At 45.6% G+C, this 24260-nt stretch overlaps 1 protein-coding gene across 1 annotated transcript; it reads left to right on the top strand.

Annotated features, from left to right (window-relative positions):
* The first annotated feature begins 6033 nt into the window (after positions 1-6033).
* LOC123059009 (uncharacterized) lies at positions 6034-7005 on the top strand. The gene has a single exon (XM_044481672.1). It carries the CDS (start codon positions 6145-6147, stop codon positions 6910-6912), a length of 768 nt encoding a protein of 255 aa, XP_044337607.1. The 5' UTR covers positions 6034-6144; the 3' UTR covers positions 6913-7005.
* The last annotated feature ends 17255 nt before the right edge of the window (positions 7006-24260 follow it).

Below are 24260 nucleotides of genomic sequence, written 5' to 3'. Positions count from 1 at the left end.
TATATTGTACCCCAGCCTCATTTGCAGATGTTGTACCCATCTCTGTTGCTTCCCATACCTGAAACCCTGAATCTTGCTTGTACCACCACCATAACGGGCCCTAGGCAGTGATGATGGTGTCCATGATCCGATCCAATGATCAGACAGACAGGCAGACAGCCGGATGATGAGATGGGTAGTGCGGCGTCCCTACTTTCCCTCCCGTACTAAGATGCAGTAACTGTCAGGATTTGCAGTAATTGGTACCGAGATCTTCTTGTCTTGCCTGCTGCTACGGAGATCGGTCGATCGATCCATTTGATGATCCTCTTGCGCTGATGGAGCTCCTCATCATCAGTGCTGTGGGGCAGTAGAGCGGAGGAGAGGCTCATGAGCATGTGCAGCCTCGTACGGTTCGGAGTCCAGAAGAGAAGTAGATGCTGGGTGTGAGTGATGATTATGGTGTCCTTCGCTTGGCTCATCCACGGGGCCTGGATCGGAGGAGGATTAAATTCCGCGTCCCCCCCCCCCCCCCCCCCCCCCCCCCCGCCTCTGTCCTGTGATGGCCATTTACTCTCATCCGTGCGTGAGCTTGGTATATGATGATGCATGGGTGGATCTATGCTCTGCTCAGGTCCTGTATGGGCCATACGCAGGGATCTATCTCGCCTCATCTCATGCAAATCATGTAGGAGTGCGTACGATCTCTCTCAAGCTCTCGACAATTCAACTCCTGCACGGGCACGGCAGGGCGGGGACAGCAGCCGACCAGCGCGGTGACCACCCGGTTCTGTGAGCTTCCAACGGATGGACGCTGCTGCGCTCCATCATCGATCGGCCAGTGGACGCATCGCGATCTTGGTCGACCACGTACGCACCGTGCGACACGTCCATGTTGGTACAGGGACGAAAACGGAGCAGAAACTATTTGATTTTCTGGCAAAACATGAAAACGTAGCGGAAACTTTTTGATTTCTTGGCAAAACATGAAAACGGAGAGAAAATATGAAAGCGAAAGTGAAGGTTTGCAAAACAAACAATAAAAATGATATTGTTTTACGTGGAAATGAAAACGATATATTTTTATGCGAAAATGAAAACAAAAACGGAACGTCGTTTTTCAGCGAAGTAGACACGAGAGTAAATGAAACATTTTGTTTTCATGAATATAAAATTTTCCGTTTTTACTATGGGTCTACGGAACTACTGAGCAGACGATACTGAATAGCCGAACACTGGAGGATGCTTGATCCAGCGGCCGGCCTCCACTTTATGCCACACATGCACGGCTGGATCTATAAAATCGTACAAACATCGGCTACTCAGTATCGTGTGTATAGCAGCGCTCATGAGCCTATGACTGCTTTGTGGTCCAGCCTTCAAACATCACACAATTATACAATGAGCGGAATGGCCTATGTATGGCCCAACTTCTATTACCATGCAAGAAAGTTTGCCCTGATCTCTCTCTCTAGAAAAAAGTTAACCCTGATTGTAACCTCAAAGGCCGGGCCTGAAACTCCAGTTCACATATTGTTTTGTGATGTTACAATGTGTTTTACTTGTAAGAGTGTGACCTAAGGGCATCTCCAGCCGTTGGCCCCCCAGGGAGCGCCTAAAATCGCCGCCTGGGGGTGAGCCGGCGCAAAAATTAGGCCTGGGGGCGAGTTGGTCCCCAGCCGCTGGCCCCAATGCCGCCCCCAGGCACGTTTTAAAATAAAAGAAGTTCGGCGAAGTTCGCCTTAAACACGATAAAATTCGGCCAAACACGATAAATTTCGGCCAAACACGATAAATTTCGGCACATTTCGGCGAAGTTCGCGGATTTTCATTACATAGCACATATACATAAACTAATCTAAAGGAAAAACTGGCTGAAGTCGCCGCCGTCGCCGTCATCGTCGTCGTCGGCCTTCTCCTCCTTGACGCGGGCGCCCCTGCTGGACCCCTGCCCGGCGTCGCCATGGCGGACTGGTGGCGGCGCATCGTCATCGTCGTCGTCGCTGTCGCAGATGACGATGACCCCGCCTTCGTCGCGGCCGCGTCGACGTTCCGCGAAGCGAAGCAGGGCGGCACGCTGGCGCTCCTTCGCCTTCTCCAGGCGCTCCTTCTCCATCGCTATGGAGTCCCTGCGCGCCCATTCCAGGGCCACTTCGTCGTCGTCGAGCTCCGTCGTCACCGGCGCGGCCGGCTCCTTCTTCACCGGCGCGAGCCCCGGCTCCGTCTTCACTGGCGCGAGCCCCGGCTCCGTCTTTGGCTTGACAAAGCGCGGAGGAGGAGCCGACGAGGAGGCGCGCCGGCCGCCCTCGTTGATGACGATGCCGGCGCTGCGGGTGCGCCGGCCGAGCGGCGTCTCCACCGCGGGCTTGGCCTTGACGCCGAGCAGGGCCGGAGTGCCGGAGGAGTGCGATGAAGATCGGGAGGAGGAAGAAGAGGAGGAGGACCCGAACCTCCTTGGCGCCCATGGCCCGGCGCGTCGGTGCTGCGCCGGGGCGGCCGCCCTCGCTGGGTATGCCAACGGCGGGTCGTTGCCGCCCTCGAGGTACGTCAGCACCCCCTCGAGTGTGCGGCCCGGGACGCCCCACCACAGGTGGCGCCCCTCGCTGTTCTGCCGGCCGCCAACCACCGGCGCGCCGTTGATGGACGCCAAGCGCTGCTGCTGGCAGCGCTCGAAATATGCCGCCCAAGCCGCGTGGTTGTCGGCGGCGTACTGGGGGAGGGAGAGTTGGGCGTCGGTGAGGGAGGCGTGCACGACCTCGACTTCCTCGGCGAAGTACGTCGGCTTCGCCACGGCGTCGGGCAACGGGGGAATGGGCACTCCCCCGGCGCTGAGCCTCCACCCCGTCGGCCCGGCGCACATGTCCGGCGGCGCCGGGATGTTCGCCTGGAAGAGGAGCCAGGACTCCTGTTCGTGGAGCGAACGGCTGCCGAAGCCGTTGGCCGCCGCCTCGTCTCCGGGGTAGCGTTCCGCCATGGCGACGGGCTCGGGAGAGGTAGAGAGATAGAGGGAGGGGCTGAGCGGCGGCGCTCGGGAGAGGTAGGGAGAGGGAGGAGCTGGGCGGCGGCGAGGGGCGGGGCTGGTGTGGGCACAGGCGAGTGCAGGCCACCGGCTATATAGCCGCGCCGCACCCGTGTGTACGCGTGCGAGGGAGGGGAGGCGTCGGCGCGCCGTCCCGTGATGCGCCGCCCGTGAGGAATCAATGGCAAGGCTGACCGGCGGCAGCCTTGGCATTGATTCCCCGCGGGAACCGAGGCCGTTGGGGAAAGACGAGGCGCCGTGTCGCTGACGCGGCGGGCCCGTGGCTGTTTCGCGCCAAAACAGTTCGCCCCGGCGCCCCGGGGCACCCCCCAGCGAGCCGGGTTCGGCCTGGGTCCGCCGGCGCTGTTTTCGGCCCAGGCCGGCGAAAATCGGGCTCCTGGGGGCGCGACTGGACCGTTTTTTTGGCGCCGGTGCGAAAAAATCGCCTGGGGAGGCCTTCCTGGGGCGCGGCTGGAGATGCCATAATACATTAGGTTTTGTTTATATATTCGTCACTCTGGGTGAGGAACAGTTATTCTGCATCCTGGATGATGAATAATATCACGATGTATATATTTTGAAATATCCGGTTTAAGCATGTGGGAAATACAGCGTGGATCAAGTGATCATGGGCACAGAAGTTGTGCAAAAAAGGAGAGCAAAAATGAAAAAGAAGACCGCAAAAGAGAGACCCTAAAGGCGCACTGGGCGTGCTATCTCGTGGTATCGACCCCGAACGGGGGCTCAAGACATGCCGCTCCGGCGATTCTCTGTTGGGCGTAGTCCAGCATAATAGCTTGACAGACGTCTTCCAGTCGTGGTAGCTTCCCTCCGAAAACGTAGGCGTTCCTCCTCTTTCAGATGTGCCAGGAGACCAAGAGCAGCATGGTTCTGAGGCCTTTCCTTGCTCCAGTCGGTGTACGTCGGATCATCTCCTGGCAGTGCTGCATTGTGGTGTGGAGCGGTGATTTTGGCAGTGTTCATGGCCGCGCAGACAGCCCTGGACGAAAATTTCATCCAAATTGTTTTGCTTATATATGAAGGTTATCGTTTGGATTATCACAAATATGTTTGTATTGCCGCAGTTGAAAAAAAGCAAAAAATGCATATCACCATCAAAACATTTTGTAGTCATGTTAACAATCGATTAAATATGTTGGTTTGCTTGAGTTTTCCCCTGTGGTTCAAGGGGTTTTTAAGTTCCGGTGAGCACATGTTTCTGTTGCCGTTTCCGCACCGTATCCGCTTGGTGTTTGCTTTCGGTAGTTCTCTCTCCGTAAACTAATATAAGAGTATTTAAATCACTATCTTAATGATCTAAACGTTCTTATATTAGTTTACAGAGGGAGTACCCTTTTTCGGCATTTCTGTATTCATTTTTGCTTTTGTAAAAAAAATTGATAGCATCTAGTTCCGCTCGTTTTCACTCCGGTTTCATCCCTAGGTACATATGTTGGCCCCTTGTGCGGGAACTTGATCGAGGCCCGACGTAGCGTGGCAATATATACCAACAAAACCCGTAAACCCCACCGCGCGCGGAACGTAAGCGTACATGACACCGATCGACCACAGGGCACAGGCTGGCCGGCCGGGCCGGGCCGGGGCCGGGGCCGGTCCGGCTGCCAAGGCGAGCAAGAAGGAAATCGCCAAAACCGAGCATTATTCGCAGGCCCCGGCGACCCGATGATTCCGCCTCGATCACGGGCCAGACGACGACGACGACGACGACACCACGGTGGGCACGGGCGCGTCGCCGTCGGTCGCTCCCGGGCCTGCGGAGAAGACTGTGCCAGACGCTTCCTCCCCTGCACATCGTCGCCGTCGCCATCGCCGCTGCCATGCCACCACCTACGGGCTACGGCGCGCGCCCCCGCTTCCATCCTTGCCTTCCAGGTTCAGGTTCACCACGCAGTATGCTTACCATCCGTCGCGGGAGTTGAGACGGCGCCATCATCGGACCATCCCGTCATCTCGCCTGGTTTTCTGCCCGCTGTCTGTGTGCTCGTAGTTGTAGAGTGCTGGACAGTCGGGCGATGCGGATAGGTCACACGTAGCTGCCCTAGTGGTTGCAAGCAGCGGACGTGGACGTACGACGGGGAGGGGGTTCATTAGCCAGCCTTCATGTCACCGAATACACGGCTGGCTGCGTACGTACGCTCGCTCGCTACGGTACAGCGGAGTAGAGATACAATCAATGGCTTCCATTCCTGTCGCGGACCCCGGCCAACCAACCAACGCGCGTCATGTACGTACACATGCAGGCCAAAACCGAGTTAGGTGCCCAGGGGTTCCGTTCAGCAATGTTCAGTGCCAAAGGTAAACTAGAGCACCATGTTGACAGTGCACAGAAATAGATGCTGGCGGTGCGAAGTGCAAGTTCATTCCTTGGCAAGAAACAAAAAGTTCAGTTCAGTGTGGTCCGTTTGCCCACCCAAGACCGAGGCGACGCGAAGGGTTTCGATGGAGGTGCATGTAGATGTAGCACCAACTTCTCATGCATGCCTGGCCTGGGCCACAGTAAACAAAGTGAGCCCGCTCCTGTTGCCGTGGTACGTACCAGGTTCCGTTGCTTGCACGCATCACGTACGTCCGCTCGCGCGCATGCACACTGTTCAAGTACTTTTATTTCTTTCAAGTTTTGAAAACCCACTGTTCAAGTGGCACTGCTATATTTTCTGTACTGCAACGTACCGTCACATTCACCAGCAATCTGCAAGTACGTACCGATTTTCAGAATAGTTTTCCTGACCTCCGGCTATTCCGTCGTCAAAATTTAGATGACAAGTGGCCAAACTAGCAAGTACAGGATTTCGAAATAGTTTTCCAGACCTCCGGTGATTCCGTCGTCAAATTTTAGGACATCAAGTGGGCAAATTACTCCACTGCCCAGTAACATAGTGGAAGCCAGGTGCCCGTCGTAAGTCTGACTTAGCGTGGCACCCGGCGTAATTTCGCTCCCATCCGCGCGCCTTTGCGGTAATTGCGTTCCAGGGTTTAAAAACCCCGCGAGGCCCGCTCCAGTCCACGGCGTCTCCCGTCCTCCCCACTCGCGCGCAACCGCAGCCCGCCTCTCTGTCCTCTCTCAACCACCGCGGTCACCACCCCCGACGCGAAGGAGACGCCGCGCCGGCGATCGGGGCCTGCCGATGGACCGGCGGCCGGAGCTGCGGCGCGCCATGACGCTCAAGGAGCAGCTCTCCACGCCCGCCGAACCGGCCATCCGCGACTTCCTCAGGATCCCGGACGACGACGACGACGACAGCGCAGAAGACAGGCCGTGCACGCTCATGGACGCCATCGACCGGGACGTTCGAGGCGAGGGCGGCTCTGGCGGTGCGATCAACTGGAGGCCGCTGCCCCACCGGCTCTGGGTCCGTCGCGCCGCGGGCGCGTGGCACGCGACAGGGTCGACGGCCAAGCCTCCCCGCGCCGTGGCGAGCAGAGCCTCCCCGAGAAGCAGCTACAAGTACCACCCGTCCCCCGGCGAGGGATCGGTGGCCGTGGCCTTCACCCGCGCCCCGTCCCCGCGCGCCGTGGTCGACGACGACGAGGAGAACGACGTAGAAGAGGAGGACGGACACAACGACGAGCCTCCGCCGGTGGCGGCGGCGTCGACGTCACTGATGGCGCTGCTGGAGCAGACGGACATCCACTTGGAAGCTGACGAGGACGGCGGCGTGACCCAGTGCGGCATGGTCGATGTCAACGACGAGGACGGCCACGGTGACCGGCACGAAGAGGAAGAAGAGGAGGAGGCGCAGGTGTGCTGCGTGTGCATGGTGCGGCACAAGGGCGCGGCCTTCATCCCGTGCGGCCACACCTTCTGCCGCCTCTGCTCCCGCGAGCTCCGGCACGCCCGCGGCAACTGCCCGCTCTGCAACGTCTTCATCCAGGACATCCTCCAAATCTTCTGAACTGGATCCTCTGCCATGTGCGGCGGCATGTCGCCCATTGTTCAGACATTGGAGCCTGTAATAATTCGTTCGAAATAAGTGTAAATTTTTGAACAGTTGGGACTTGTGAGCGACTGATCGACGGAGGCCGTGTGGTGTGATTGTTCTTGTTCGGACGCACATTAATTTACGTACATGTGACAAACTAACAGCAATCAGTGCAGCTTTGGATCGTTCGATCCACTCCGCTTTGTTTATGGCCGGGTAGGAGCAACTGCACGCTTGTGATCCTTAGTTTAATTTCCCTTGTCTGTCTGGAAGACTTCCTTGGATTGTTATGTTCATAACAGTGCATTCATGTCAGTGTCAGTTGCGATCATGATAAGTCGATGGCTAGCTCACTGCAGCTACAATTTTTTCCAACGGGATATGACCAAGCGTCTTGCGCGCTTCTGATTTGATGGGGTCTTGACGCCTTGTGTATTTTATTTTTATTTTTGAAGAAAGACGTCTTGTGTATTTGACCATGCTACAAGTGACCGTGAAGGAGGGTGCATGTATATCGTGCATGTGTGCACTGTACAAGTCACTGTTAGAAAAATATATTTATCTTTAGAAGACACAAAAACTACTTATATCAAAAGCATCTACTATTTGAAAGGGGGAAAAGTTGGTATTGGCAATGGGACTGACACAGATTTCTGGCGTGATTCTGGTGTGGTAGTACTCCTCTGGCTCTGGGTATTATCTTGCCTGGTTTATAAGAGATCAGTTTGGATATTGGTAAAAGAAAAAAGTCTGAAAAAAACATTGATTTCGTAGTCGAAGTCTTAAATGAACCCTAAACTCCAAATCCCTAAAATTAGCACCCCGTCTTATCTAATCCCGGTTTATCCCAACCCTTTCTGGCTGAGGAGGCGTTTGTCCCCGTCAGGATTGCACATGTAACAGAGATTAGAGAAAACCGAATAGTTTTGCAGTGGGATAGATGGAGACTTACCGAAGTGGCTGTTCAATCTTTAGTGCATGTAGGCGTGAGTACCGCGTACGTGTGCTCAATCACTGGCCGTTCAGTCTTCTGCCCTGTGCACGCAAGCTCCATTGTTGCTAGCTAGCTAGCCAAGCCAAATACGTAGTTGTGTGAAGGAACGTGCATGTTTCACCATGTTTCATCGACAATTAGTAATGGTGTAAAATTTCTCAATCTTGTGCATAGTTCATCTCCTACTAGATTGCTATATCTCGAAACTGACAAACAAATGGAGTGTAATCGATAACAGGACCCCGCGGGCGACCCGGGCAGAACCCTAGCCGCCGGGGGAACTACCTCCTACCCAGATCTCCCTCCCCTCACCGCCATCGGTAGGAGCCGCCGGGCAAAGCCCATGTGGTACCGGCGGCGGTGAGGCACTCCGTTTCTTTCCTCTCACGGGGCTAGGGCGTTGCGGGGCGCTCTGCCGTGAAGGAGCATGGTCGCCGTGAGGAGTTGGCGCCAGGTGCGGGCGAGCGTGTACGATGCGCGTAGCATGCGTGGTGCGCGGACGTGGGCACTGCGGGCGCGGGCTCACACGACGGGGCGGCGGCTGGCGAATCGGTTCTCGGGGCAGCGACCTCGATCGGTTGGTGGCACGTGGTGTGGCCTGTGTGGCAGTCGACACTGACAGATAAAGATGGGAGGCCTTCCACGATTGCGTGGGCGGCGGCGCTGCGGCGGCGGCTCCTCGCTGCCTGCCGGAGCTTCATGGGAAGCGTCGTCTCTGACTCGATCTGCTCCGGTTCGTGATGGCTCCGGTCTATGACAACCGCAGCCATCGTCTCCCGATGCTGGTTTGACAGCTCTGGCGGGTGAGCATAAATGCGTGTGTGTGTGTTAGTCATGAGTAAAATTGAGGAAGCTAGTTTTAGTTGAAATTAAAGAATTTTTTAGGTAAACGTTAGGCGCGGTGCGCCGACCGAACTTTCGGCCGGCTCGCACACCACGTTGGTCCAACCTGCAATACGCAGTGGCCCCGCGTGACACGCCTTCTCTCCTATATGCCTCCATCCCCTACCTCAGCCTTCACGCGCGCATCCCCTCCCGCTTCTCCCGGGCTGCGACCTGGACAGGAGGCGCGACGCCGCGCTCCCTGAGCGGGACGTGGGGATCCAGCCCGACAGCCTGAGGAAGAAGAAGTTGGGGGCGATTTGATTTTCTCTTGTCTGGATCCAATGGCTGCATGGCTCACATCCAACGGCTTGGGCTCGACCGGCCAGAACTTTCGGCCGGCGCGCCGGCGCCTATAAGCGCTCATTTTTTTAATGAGTTTTTCCTATCATGTCACACGTACAAGTCCAAATGTGTTTTTTATGTATCTTTATTTTTGCAAAAAAGCCTTCCGATCGCTACCATTTGTGCGAGTGTAGAACAAATCAACACGTTTAGAGCAGCAAGGAAAGAAGTGGTATGGTGTGCTTGTGCGTAAAAAGACCAGCAACGTTTGTACAGATCATGACCATGTTTAGACCAGCTGGCCTTGATCCCCCCCCCCCCTCTCTTTACCATTTGTGTAATCCCAGTGGAGACAAACACCTTCTCAGCCAAAAAGGGCCGGGATATACCGGGATTATGTAAGACAAGGTGCTGATTTCAAGGATTTAAAGTTCAGGGTTCATTTTAGATTTCAACTATGAAGTCAAGGTTTTTTTTTCCAGTCTTTTGCCTTGGTAAAACTGTGGTTGAACTTGCCGTGACGCAGTGGGCAGGTTTGCACAATAAGGAAGGACATAGACAATGTCTATTGGAAGCTTGATGAGTGTTACTGGAGGGAACATGGTGTAAGAAGATCTGAGGCCCAGTTCTTTTGCCAGAATATGGGGATTCTCCCAGAATCCGACCCCTACACAGCTTCTTTCAGAATCTTTAAGACTCATTTGTTTTACAAGTGGGAGAATCCCCAGATTCTGACAAAAGAACTGAGCCTCACTATGTCTTCGCGTTTTGACTGGTTGCATGGGCTGCTGTAGGATCAAAAGTATGTCTAGACGGAGGGTGATTAGACTATTTAACCAAATAAAAATCTAGTATTTTCCCAATTTTAAGTCTTGGCAGATTTTAGCAATTTAGCACTAGTTAAGTAAACAACCTACACATGCAACTCTAAGAGTATAGCAGCAGAATGTAAAACATTGCACATGAACGTAAAGGGAGGAGTTTGGAGGGAGCAAACGCAATGTAGACACGGAGATTTTTGGCGTGGTTCCGATAGGTGGTGCTATCGTACATCCACGTTGATGAAGACTTCAACCCACGAAGGGTAACAGTTACGCAACTCCACGGAGGGCTCCACCCACGAAGGGTCCACGAAGAAGCAACCTTGTCTATCCCACCATGGCCATCGCCCACGAAGGACTTGCCTCACTAGGGTAGATCTTCACGAAGTAGGCGATCTCCTTGCCTGTACAAACTCCTTGGTTCAACTCCACAATCTTGACGGAGGCTCCCAAGTGACACCTAACCAATCTAGGAGACACCACTCTCTGATGTCTACTACACAACCTTCTTCTTGTAGACGTTGTTGGGTCTCCAAGTGCAGAGGTTCGTAGGACAGTAGCAAATTTCCCTCAAGTGGATGACCTAAGGTTTATCAATCCGTAGGAGGCATAGGATGAAGATGGTCTCTCTCAAGCAACCCTGCAACCAAATAACAAAGAGTATCTTGTGTCCCCAACACGCCCAATACAATGGTAAATTGTATAGATGCACTAGTTCGGCGAAGAGATGGTGATACAAGTGGTATATGGATGGTAGATAAAGGTTTTTGTAATCTGAAAATATAAAAACAGCAAGGTAACTAATGATAAAAGTGAGCGTAAATGGTATTGCAATGCGTTGAAACAAGGCCTAGGGTTCATACTTTCACTAGTGCAAGCTCTCTCAACAATAATAACATAATTGGATCATATAAATATCCCTCAACATGCAACAAAGAGTCACTCCAAAGTCACTAATAGCGAAGAACAAACGAAAAGATTATGGTAGGGTACGAAACCACCTCAAAGTTATCCTTTCTGATCGATCTATTCAAGAGTCCGTAGTAAAATAACATGAAGTTATTCTTTCTGTTCAATCTATTATAGAGTTCGTACTAGAATAACACCTTAAGACACAAATCAACCAAAACCCTAATGTCACCTAGATACTCCAATGTCACCTCAAGTATCCGTGGGTATGATTATACGATATGCATCACACAATCTCAGATTCATCTATTCAAACCAACACAAAGTACTTCAAAGAGTGCCCCAAAGATTCTACCGGGGAGTCAAGACGAAAACGTGTGCCAACCCCTATGCATAGGTTCATGGGCGGAACCCGCAAGTTGATCACCAAAACATACATCAAGTGGATCACGTGATATCCCATTGTCACCAAAGATAAGCACGACAAGACATACATCGAGTGTTCTCAAATCCTTAAAGACTCGATCCGATAAGATAACTTCAAAGGGAAAACTCAATCCATTACAAGAGAGTAGAGGGGGAGAAACATCATAAGATCCAACTATAATAGCAAAGCTCACGATACATCAAGATCGTACCACCTCAAGAACACGAGAGAGAGAGAGAGAGAGAGAGATCAAACACATAACTATTGGTACATACCCTCAGCCCCGAGGGAGAACTACTCCCTCCTCGTCATGGAGAGCGCCGAGATGATGAAGATGGCCACCAGAGAGGGATTCCCCCTCCGGCAGGGTGCCGGAACGGGTCTAGATTGGTTTTCGGTGGCTACGGAGGCTTCTGGCGGCGGAACTCCCGATCTATTCTGCTCCTCGAAGTTTTTAGGGTATATGGGTATATATAGGAGGAAGAAGTACGTCGGTGGATCTCCGGGCTGTCCACGAGGCAGGGGGCACGCCCGGGGGGGGGGGGGGGGGGGGGGGCGCGCCCCCACCCTTGTGGGCAGCCCGGGACTCTCCCGGTCCATCTCCGATACTCCGCGGGCTTCTTCTGGTCCAAAAAAAAGTTCCGTGAAGTTTCAGGTCAATTGGACTCCGTTTGATTTTCCTTTTCCGCGATACTCTAAAACGAGCAAAAAAAACAGAAACTGGCACTGGGCTCTAGGTTAATAGGTTAGTCCCAAAAATTATATAAAATAGCATATAAATGCATATAAAACATCCAAGGTTGATAATATAATAGCATGGAACAATAAAAAATTATAGATATGTTGGAGACGTATCAGCATCCCCAAGCTTAATTCCTGCTCGTCCTCGACTAGGTAAATGATAAAAACATAATTTTTGATGTGGAATGCTACCTAACATATTTATCCATGTAGTTCTCTTTATTGTGGCAAGAATATTCAGATCCATAAGATTCAAGACAAAAGTTTAATATTGACATAAAAATAATAATACTTCAAGCATACTAACAAAGTAATCATGTCTTCTCAAAATAACATGGCCAAAGAAAGATATCCCTACAAAATCATATAGTCTGCATATGCTCTATCTTCATCACACAAAATATTTAAATCATGCACAACCCCGATGACAAGCCAAGCAATTATTTCATACTTTTGATGTTCTCAAACTTTTTTCAATCTTCACGCAATACATGAGCGTGAGCCATGGACATAGCACTATAGGTGGAATAGAATGGTGGTTGTGGAGAAGACAAAAAGGAGAAGATAGTCCCACATCAACTAGGCGTATTGATATGCCTCCAACGTATCTATAATTTTTTATTTCTCCATGCTATGTTATCTACTGTTTTGGGCAATATTGGGCTTTATTATCCACTTTTATATTATTTTTGGGACTAACCTATTAACCGGAGGCCCAGCCCAGAATTGCTGTTTTTTTGCCTATTTCAGTGTTTCGAAGAAAAGGAATATCAAACAAAGTCAAAACAGAACGAAATCAACTCCAGAAGTTATTTTTGGAAGGAAAGCTACCGGATGGACTTGGACCCCATGTCAGGATCCAAGGGAGGTGCTCATGAGGGTGGGGGCGCGCGCCCCTGCCTCATGGGCCCCCCGAAGCTCCACCGACGTACTTCCTGCACCCATATATACTCACGTACCCTAAAACTTCCAGAACACACAATAGATCGGGAGTTCCGCCGCCAGAAGCCTCCGTAGCCATCGAAAACCAATCTAGACCCGTTCCGGCACCCTGCCGGGGGGGGGATCCTTCTCCGGTGGCCATCTTCATCATCCCGGCGCTCTCCATGATGAGGAGGGAGTAGTTCTCCCTCGGGGCTAAGGGTATGTACCAGTAGCTATGTGTTTGATCTCTCTCTATCTCTCTCTCTCTCTCTCTCTCTCTCATGTTCTTGGGGTGGTACGATCTTGATGTATCGCGAGCTTTGCTATTATAGTTGGATCTTATGTTTCTCCTCCCCCTATACTCTCTTGTAATGAATTGAGTTTCCCCTTTGGAGTTATCTTATCGGATTGAGTCTTTAAAGATTTGAGAACACTTGATGTATGTCTTGCCGTGCGTATCTGTGGTGACAATGGGATACCACGTGATTCACTTGATGTATGTTTTGGTGATCAACTTGCGGGTTCCACCCATGAACCTATGCATAGGGGTTGGCACACGTTTTCATCGTGATTCTCTGGTAGAAACTTTGGGGCACTCTTTGAGGTCCTATGTGTTGCTTGAATAGATGAATCTGAGATTGTGTGATGCATATCGTATAATCATACCCACGGATACCTGAGGTGATATTGGAGTATCTAGGTGACATTAGGGTTTTGGTTGATTTGTGTCTTAAGGTGTTATTCTAGTACGAACTCTAGGGCTGTTTGTGACACTTATAGGAATAGCCCAACGGGTTGATTGGAAAGAATAACTTTGAGGTGGTTTCGTACCCTACCATAATCTCTTTGTTTGTTCTCCGCTATTAGTGACTTTGGAGTGACTATTTGTTACATGTTGAGGGATAGTTATATGATCCAATTATGTTATTATTGTTGAGGGAACTTACACTAGCGAAAGTATGAACCCTAGGCCTTGTTTCAACACATTGCAATACCGTTTACGCTCACTTTTATCATTAGTTACCTTGCTGTTTTTATATTTTCAGATTACAAATACCCATATCTACTATCCATATACCACTTGTATCACCATCTCTTCGCCGAACTAGTGCACCTATACAATTTACCATTGTATTGGGTGTGTTGGGGACACAAGAGACTCTTTGTTATTTGGTTGCAGGGTTGCTTGAGAGAGACCATCTTCATCCTACGCCTCCTACGGATTGATAAACCTTAGGTCATCCACTTGAGGGAAATTTGCTACTGTCCTACAAACCTCTGCACTTGGAGGCCCAACAACGTCTACAAGAAGAAGGTTGTGTAGTAGACATCAAGCTCTTTTCTGGCGCCGTTGCCGGGGAGGTGAGTGCTTGAAGGTATATCTTTAGATCTTGCAATCGAGTCTTTTAGTTTCTTGTTTTATCACTAGTTTAGTTTATAAAAGAAAACTATAAAAAATGGAATTGAGTTTGTCTCATACGCTTCACCTTTTTAATATCTTTCGTAAGTATGATGGAAAGGAAAATTATGCTCAAGTGCTAGAAGAAGAAATCTATAAAATGTTTGGCACTAAATATGTGAATGATGAGCATGATTGCAATATTGTTAGTACGAATTCTTTGAATATCCATGATACTAATGATGATTGCACTAGTTATGATGAAAATGTCTCCTATAAACATGTCAATTTTTGTGGAATGCATTGGGTTTGTAAGTACACACCAAATAGGGAAGATAGATATTGCAAGAGGCATAAGCACTTAGAAACTAAATTGTTGCAAGAAGAGCTAGATGAATGTGTTGAAAATTTAAATTATCTTGGCCATACTTGTGAGCTTTGCAATGAACATGATCATTTCAATACCCAATGCAAATTGTTTCATGATCGTATCATGTCCAAAATTTGTGATGACTTGATTTCCCTTGCACATTATAATGAACTCAATTTGCTTATGAGTTATGAAGAAATGAAACGTTTAACTAATCATCTTCCAGAATTTGCCCGTTACAAACTTCTTGGCTTTGATCTAGAGGAAATTTATATGTATTGTGCGCTGAATTGTATTGAAAATCCTTATATTATCAACTACATAAAGAAAACAAAACAAATAGAAGATGAAGAGAATACTAATGAAAGGGAAGAGGCTTCACAATACCCTCCTATTATTTCTTATGATGAATCAAGTAACGAGGAGGAGCCTCCTATTCAACCAATCTCATTAATAAGGAGCTCCAAAAAGAGGATTGAACCCACACATGATGTGGTGAAATAGAAGAAAAGAAAAAGGAAGAGAGGTAAAAAGATATCTCTCCCAAATAATGCTGCTCCTATTACGATTGTGCCTCATGAAAATATAATCGTGGAAGATAATGATACTTCTTATGATCTTGAAAATCTTTTTGGCACTTGCTTGGAAGAATATGATAATTGCTATACTATTGGTGCTATCCATACTATTAATGATGAGAGCGATTATGCTTATGATATGAAAAGGCCCAAGCTTGGGGATGGTAGGTTTGATGAAGATGATGTTTTTGAGAATATATTTGCTGAAATTAATGTTTGTCCCAAGATTGGGGATGCTACGTTTAATGAAGATGATATTTTTAGTCTCCCAAGTTTTGATATGCAAATTTATAATGATGATAGCATGCCTCCTACTTATGATGATTATTGTGATGATACTTATGCTAGAAAAAGTAGTGATGATTATATTTATAAAACTTGTCATGATTATGATTACCCTTTTTCTGAACATTACTCTTTTAATGTGGAAACAATTTATAGTATTCAAGTCTCTTATGATACTCCCACTATTCCGATTGAGAAGAAATTTGCTTATGTGGAGAGTAATAAAATTTCTATGCTTGTAGATCATGAAAATAATGCTTTAGGTGCTGGTTATATTGTTGAATTAATTCATTATACTACTTAAAATTATTATGAGGGAGGAATTTATGCTTGTAGGAATTGCAATAATATTAATTTTCCTCTCTATGTGCTTAAAGTTTTGAAGTTATGCTTGTTTTACCTTCCTATGCAAGTTGATTCTTGTTCCCACAAGTTGTTTGCTCACAAAATACCTATGCATAGGAAGTGGGTTAGACTTAAATGTGCTAGTCATATTCTTCATGATGCTCTCTTTATGTTTCAATTCTTATCTTTTATGTGAGCATCGTTGAAATCATCAAGCCTAGCTAGGGCGTTAAACGATAGCGCTTGTTGGGAGGCAACCCAACTTTATTTTCGTTTCTTGCTTTTTTTCTCCTGTTTAGTAATAAATAATTCGTCTAGCCTCTGTTTATATGTGGTTTAATGCTTTTAATTAGTGTCTGTGCCAAGTAGAACCTTTGGGAAGACTTGGGAGAAGTCTTGTTGATCATGCTGTAAAAGACAGAAACTTTAGCGCTCACGAGAATTGTTGCCATTTTTATTTGGAGAGTGCTATTTAGTTAATTATTTTTGCAGATTATTAATAGATAAATTCCTCAGGTCCAGCAATTTATTTTAGAGTTTTATGAGTTCCATAAGTATACGTTTGATTCAGATTACTACAGACTGTTCTGTTTTTGACAGATTCTGTTTTTTGTGTGTTGTTTGCTTATTTTGATGAATCTATGGCTAGTAAAAGAGTTTATAAAACATATAGAATTTTGAATACAGTAGTTTTAACACCAATATAAATAAATAATGAGTTAATTACAGTACCTTGAAGTAGTGTTTTGTTTTCTTTCGCTAACGGAGCTTACGAGTTTTCTGTTAAGTTTTGTGTTGTGAAGTTTTCAAGTTTTGGGTAAAGATTCATTGGACTATGGAATAAGGAGTCGTAAGAGCCTAATATTGGGGATGCCCAAGGCACCCCAAGGTAATATTCAAGGACAACCAAGAGCCTAAGCTTGGGGATGCCCCGGAAGGCATCCCCTCTTTCGTCTTTATTCATCGGTAACTTTACTTAGAGCTATATTTTTATTCGCCACATGATATGTGTTTTGCTTGGAGCGTAAATTTATTTTGTTAGGTTTTACTTTCTTTTATTTAGAACAATGTTTTTCATCTTTTATTTCAATAAAAGTGGCATTGATAGCCTTTACTATGCCTATGTTACAAGTATACATGTTGCTGTTTGAAAACAGAAAGTTTACCGCTGTTGCAATAATTCCCTAGAAAAGTCAGAATGTGATAAAATGTTGAAACCTTTTGCATATTAAGATATGATAAATTTACTACAGTGGGAATTTTCTTTCATAATTTTTGGAGCTATGGAAGTATGGATGTTGCAGCATTCTTTACAGACTATCCTGTTTAGGCAGATTGCTGTTATGTTTGCATTGTTTGCATATGTTTGCTTCTTTAATGATTCTATTTGAGGATAGTACTATTAAATATGCAGAGGCATTTAGTATGCAATGTTGAATAATACTTTTAGTGATTTTCTACAGTAGAGTATTATAAGGTTTTTGCAATGGTTTATACTAACTTATCTCACGAGTCCTTGTTGAGTTTTGTGTGGATGAAGCTTTTGAGATTTAGGGAGACTGTGATATGAGAGGAATTAAGGAGACACAAAAGCTCAAGCTTGGGGATGCCCAAGGCATCCCAAGATAATATTTCAAGAAGTCTCAAGCATCTAAGCTTGGGGATGCCCCGGTTGGCATCCCACCTTTCTTCTTCAACAACTATCGGTTAGTTTCGGTTGATCCTAAGTTTTTGCTTCTTCACATGATATTTGCCATTATAAAAATGTCATTTTATTTTGCTTTGCTTGATGTTTGAATAAAATACCAAGATCTGAAATTCTTAAATGTTAGAGAGTCTTCACATAGTTGCATAATTATTCAACTACTCATTGATCTTGACTTATATCTTTTGGAGCAGTTTGTCATTTGCTCTAGTGCTTCACTTATATCTTTTAGAGCATGGTGGTAGTTTTATTTTGAAGAAATAGATGAACTCTCATGCTTCACTTAGATTATTTTGAGAGTCTTAATAGCATGGTAATTTGCTTAAAATCCTAATATGCTAGGTATTCAAGAATAATAAAACTTTCTTATGAGTGCGTTGAATATTAAGAGAAGTTTGATGCTTGATGATTGTTTTGAGATATGGGGGTAATAATATCAAAGTTGTGCTAGTTGAGTAGTTGTGAAATTGAGAAATGCTTGTGTTGAAGTTTGCAAGTCCCATAGCATGCACGTATGGTAAACATTGTGTAACAAATTTGAAACATGAGGTGTTATTTGATTGTCTTCCTTATGAGTGGCGGTCGGGGACGAGCGATGGTCTTTTCCTACCAATCTATCCCCCTAGGAGCATGCGCGTAGTGCCGAGGTTTTTGATGACTTGTAGATTTTTGCAATAAGTATGTGAGTTCTTTATGACTAATGTTGAGTCCATGGATTATACGCACTCTCACCCTTCCATCCTTGCTAGCCTCTTCGGTACCGTGCATTGCCCTTTCTCACATTGAGAGTTGGCGCAAACTTCGCCGGTGCATCCAAACCCCGTGATATGATACGCTCTTTCACACATAAACCTCCTTATATCTTCCTCAAAACAGCCACCATACCTACCTATTATGGCATTTCCATAGCCATTCCGAGATATATTGCCATGCAACTTTCCACCATTCCGTTCATCATGACACCATTCATCATTGTCATATTGCTTAGCATGATCATGTAGTTGACATAGTATTTGTGGCAAAGCCACCATTCATAATTCTTTCATACATGTCACTCTTGGTTCATTGCATATCCCGGTACACCGCCGGAGGCATTCACATAGAGTCATCTTTGTTCTAGTATCGAGTTGTAATCATTGAGTTGTAAATAAATAGAAGTGTGATGATCATCATTATTAGAGCATTGTCCCAAGTGAGGAATAAAAAAAAGAGAAAGGCCAAAAAAAGAGAGAAGGCCCCCACAAAAGAAAGGCCATAAAAAAGAGAGAAGGCCCAAAAAATGAGAGAAAAAGAGAGAAGGGACAATGTTACTATCCTTTTACCACACTTGTGCTTCAAAGTAGCACCATGATCTTCATAGTAGAGAGTCTCTCATGTTATCACTTTCATATACTAGTGGGAATTTTTCATTATAGAACTTGGCTTGTATATTCCAACAATGGGCCTCCTCAAGTGCCCTAGGTCTTCGTGAGCAAGCAAGTTGGATGCACACCCACTTAGTTTCTTTTGTTGAGCTTTCATACATTTATAGCTCTAGTGCATCCGTTGCATTGCAATCCCTACTCCTTGCATTAACATCAATCGGTGGGCATCTCCATAGCCCATTGATTAGCCTCGTTGATGTGAGACTTTCTCCTTTTTGTCTTCTCCACATAACCCCCCTCATTATATTCTATTCCACCCATAGTGCTATATCCATGGCTCGCGCTCATGTATTGCGTGAAAGTTTATAGGTTTGAGATTACTAAAGTATGAAACAATTGCTTGGCTTGTCATCGGGGTTGTGCATGATGAGAGCATTCTTGTGTGACGAAAATGAAACATGACTAAACTATATGATTTTGTAGGGATGAACTTTCTTTGGCCATGTTATTTTGAGAAGACATAATTGCTTAGTTAGTATGCTTGAAGTATTATCATTTTTATGTCAATATGAACTTTTGTCTTGAATCTTTTGGATCTGAATATTCATACCACAATTAAGAAGAATTACATTGAAATTATGCCAAGTAGCATTCCACATCAAAAATTCTTTTTTTATCATTTACCTACTCGAGGACGAGCAGGAATTAAGCTTGGGGATGCTTGATACGTCTCCAACGTATCTATAATTTTTTATTGCTCCATGCTATGTTATCTACTGTTTTGGGCAATATTGGGCTTTATTATCCACTTTTATATTATTTTTGGGACTAACCTATTAACCGGAGGCCCAGCCCAGAATTGTTGTTTTTTTGCCTATTTCAGTGTTTCGAAGAAAAAGAATATCAAACGGAGTTGAAACGAAACGAAATCAACTAGAGAAGTTATTTTTGGAAGGAAAGCTACCGGATGGACTTGGACCCCACGTCAGGAGCCAAGGGAGGTGCTCACGAGGGTGGGGGGGGGGCGCCCCCCTAGGGCGCCCCCTGCCTCGTGGGGCCCCCAAAGCTCCACCGACGTACTTCCTGCACCCATATATACTCACGTACCCTAAAACTTCCAGAACACACAATAGATCGGGAGTTCCGCCGCCAGCAGCCTCCGTAGCCACTGAAAACCAATCTAGACCCGTTCCGGCACCCTGTCGGAGGGGGAATCCTTCTCCGGTGGCCATCTTAATCATCCCGGCGCTCTCCATGACGAGGATGGAGTAGTTCTCCCTCGGGGCTGAGGGTATGTACCAGTAGCTATGTGTTTGATCTCTCTCTCTCTCTCTCTCTCTCGTGTTCTTGAGGTGGTACGATCTTGATGTATCGCGAGCTTTGCTCTTATAGTTGGATCTTATGTTTCTCCCCCCTCTACTCTCTTGTAATGAATTGAGTTTCCCCTTTGGAGTTATCTTATCGGATTGAGTCTTTAAAGATTTGAGAACACTTGATGTATGTCTTGCCGTGCGTATCTGTGGTGACAATGGGATACCACGTGATTCACTTGATGTACGTTTTGGTGATCAACTTGCGGGTTCCGCCCATGAACCTATGCATAGGGGTTGGCACACGTTTTCATCGTGATTCTCCGGTAAAAACTTTGGGGCACTCTTTGAGGTCCTATGTGTTGGTTGAATAGATGAATCTGAGATTGTGTGATGCATATCATATAATCATACCCACAGATACTTGAGGTGATATTGGAGTATCTAGGTGACATTAGGGTTTTGGTTTATTTGTGTCTTAAGGTGTTATTCTAGTATGAACTCTAGGGTTGTTTGTGACACTTATAGGAATAGCCCAATGGATTGATTGGAAAGAATAACTTTGAGGTGGTTTCGTACCCTACCATAATCTCTTCGTTTGTTCTCCGCTATTAGTGACTTTGGAGTGACTCTTTTTTGCATGTTGAGAGATAGTTATATGATCCAATTATGTTATTATTGTTGAGAGAACTTACACTAGCGAAAGTATGAACCCTAGGCCTTGTTTCAACACATTGCAATACCGTTTACGCTCACTTTTATCATTAGTTACCTTGCTGTTTTTATATTTTCATATTACAAATACCATTATCTACTATCCATATACCACTTGTATCACCATCTCTTCGCCGAACTAGTGCACCTATACAATTTACCATTGTATTGGGTGTGTTGGGGACACAAGAGACTCTTTGTTATTTGGTTGCAGGGTTGCTTGAGAGAGACCATCTTCGTCCTACGCCTCCTACGGATTGATAAACCTTAGGTTATCCACTTGAGGGAAATTTGCTACTGTCCTACAAACCTCTGCACTTGGAGGCCCAACAACGTCTACAAGAAGAAGGTTGTGTAGTAGACATCACGTATCAACGGGCTATGGAGATGCCCATCAATAGATACCAATGTGAGTGAGTAGGGATTGCCATGCAACGGATGCACTAGAGCTATAAGTGTATGAGAGCTCAAAAAGAAACTAAGTGGGTGTGCATCCAACTCGCTTGCTCACGAAGACCTAGGGCATTTTGAGGAAGCCCATCATTGGAATATACAAGCCAAGTTCTATAATGTAAAATTCCCATTAGTATATGAAAGTGGCAACATAGGAGACTCTCTATCATGAAGATCATGCTGCTCCTTTGAAGCACAAGTGTGGTAAAAGGATAGTAGCATTGCCCCTTCTCTGTTTTTCTCTCATTTTTTTGTTTTTTTATTTGGGCCTTTTCTCTCTTTTTATGGCCTCTTTTTTTTGGATCAGAGTCTCATCCCGACTTGTGGGGGAATCATAGTCTCCATCATCCTTTCCTCACTGGGACAATGCTCTAATAATGATGATCATCACACTTTTACTTACTTACAACTCAAGGATTACAACTCGATACTTAGAACAAGATATGACTCTATATGAATGGCTCCGGCAGTGTACCAGGATGTGCAATGACTCATGAGTGACATGTATGAAAGAATTATGAACGGTGGCTTTGCCACAAATACGATGTCAACTACATGATCATGCAAAGCAATATGACAATGACGAAGCGTGTCATAATAAACGGAACGGTGGAAAGTTGCATGGCAATATTTCTCGGAATGGCTATGGAAATGCCATGATATGTAGGTATGGTGGCTGTTTTGAGGAAGGTATAATGTGGGTTTAAGGTACCGACCAAAGTTGCGCGATACTAAAGAGGCTAGCAACGGTGGAAGGGTGAGAGTGCGTATAATCTATGGACTCAACATTAGTCATAAAGAATTCACATACTTATTGCAAAAATCTATTAGTTATCGAAACAAAGTACTATGCGCATGCTCCTAGGGGGATAGATTGGTAGTAAAAGACCATTGCTCATCCCCGACCGCCACTCATAAGGAAGACAATAAATAAATAAATCATGCTCCGACTTCATCACATAACTGTTCACCATACGTGCATGCTATGAGAATCACAAACTTTAACACAAGTATTTCTCAAATTCATAACTACTCACTAGCATGACTCTAATATTACCATCCTCATATCTCAAAACAATCATCAAGTATCAAACTTCTCATAGTATTCAATGCACTTTATATGAAAGTTTTTATTATATCCCTCTTGGATGCCCATCATATTAGGACTAAATTCATAACCAAAGAAAATTACCATGCTGTTTAGGACTCTCAAAATAATATAAGTGAAGCATAAGAGATCAATTATTTCTACAAAATAGAACCACCTTCGTGCTCTAAAAGATATAAGTGAAGCACTAGAGCAACAACAAACTACTCCGAAAGATATAAGTGAAGATCAATCAATAGTCAAATAATTATGCAACTATATGAAGACTCTCTAACATTTAAGAATTTCAGATCTTGGTATTTTATTCAAACAGCAAGCAAAACAAAATAAAATAAAATGACGCTCCAAGCAAAACACATATCATGTGGTGAATAAAAATATAGCTCCAAGTAAAGTTACCGATGAACGAAAACGAAAGAGGGGATGCCTTCCGAGGCATCCCCAAGCTTAGGATCTTGGTTGTACTTGAATATTACCTTGGGGCACCTTGGGCATCCCCAAGCTTAGGCTCTTGCCACTCCTTATTTCATAGTCTATCGAATCTTTACCCAAAACTTGAAAACTTCACAACACAAAACTTAACAGAAAACTCGTAAGCTCCGTTAGCGAAAGAAAACAAAACACCACTTCAAGGTAGTGTAATGAACTCATTATTTATTTATATTGGTGTTAAACCTACTGTATTCCAACTTCTATATGGTTTATAAACTCTTTTACTAGCCATAGATTCATCAAAATAAGTAAACAACACATGAAAAACAGATTCTGTCAAAAACAGAACAGTCTGTAGTAATCTGTAACTAATGCAAACTTATGGAACCCCAAATATTCTAAAATAAGTTTCTGGACTCGAGGAATTTATCTATTAATCATATGAAAAAAGAATTAACTAAATATCACTCTCCAATAAAAAATGGAAGCAATTCTCGTGAGCGCTAAAGTTTCTGTTTTTTACAGCATGATCGCAAAGACTTTTCCCAAGTCTTCCGAGAGGTTCTACTTGGCACAAACACTAATTAAAAGCATAAAACCACATATAAACAGAGGCTAGATTAATTATTTATTACTAAACAGGAACAAAAAGCAAGGAACAAAAATAAAGTTGGGTTGCCTCCCAACAAGCGCTATCGTTTAACGCCCCTAGCTAGGCATGATGATTTCAATGATGCTTACATAAAAGATAAGAATTGTAACATAACAAGAGCATCATGAAGCATATTACAAGCACATTTAAGTCTAACCCACTTCCTATGCATAGGGATTTTGTGAGCAAACAACTTATGGGAACAATAATCAACTAGCATAGGAGGGCAAAACAAGCATAACTTCAAAACTTTAAGCACATAGAGAGGAAACTTGATATTATTGCAATTCCTACAAGCATATGTTCCTCCCTCATAATAATTTTCAGTAGCATCATGAATGAATTCAACAATATAACCATCACATAGAGCATTATTTTCATGATCTACAAGCATAGTAATTTTATTACTCTCCACATAAGAAAATTTCTTCTCATGAATAATAGTGGGAGTAAACTCAACAAAATAATTACCATGTGAGGCATAATCCAATTGAAAACTAAAATTATGATGAGAAGTTTAATGTTTATCATTATTCTTAATAGCATACAAGTAATCACAATAATCATCATAGATAGCAACTTTGTTCACATAATCAATTTGAACCTCTTCCGAAATAGTGGAT

This window comes from Triticum aestivum, chromosome 3A, assembly GCF_018294505.1.
Source record: "Triticum aestivum cultivar Chinese Spring chromosome 3A, IWGSC CS RefSeq v2.1, whole genome shotgun sequence".
Taxonomy (NCBI): domain Eukaryota; kingdom Viridiplantae; phylum Streptophyta; class Magnoliopsida; order Poales; family Poaceae; genus Triticum; species Triticum aestivum.
The sequence above is the reverse complement of the archived record's forward strand: the minus strand, read 5'-3'. Positions and strand labels throughout refer to the sequence as shown.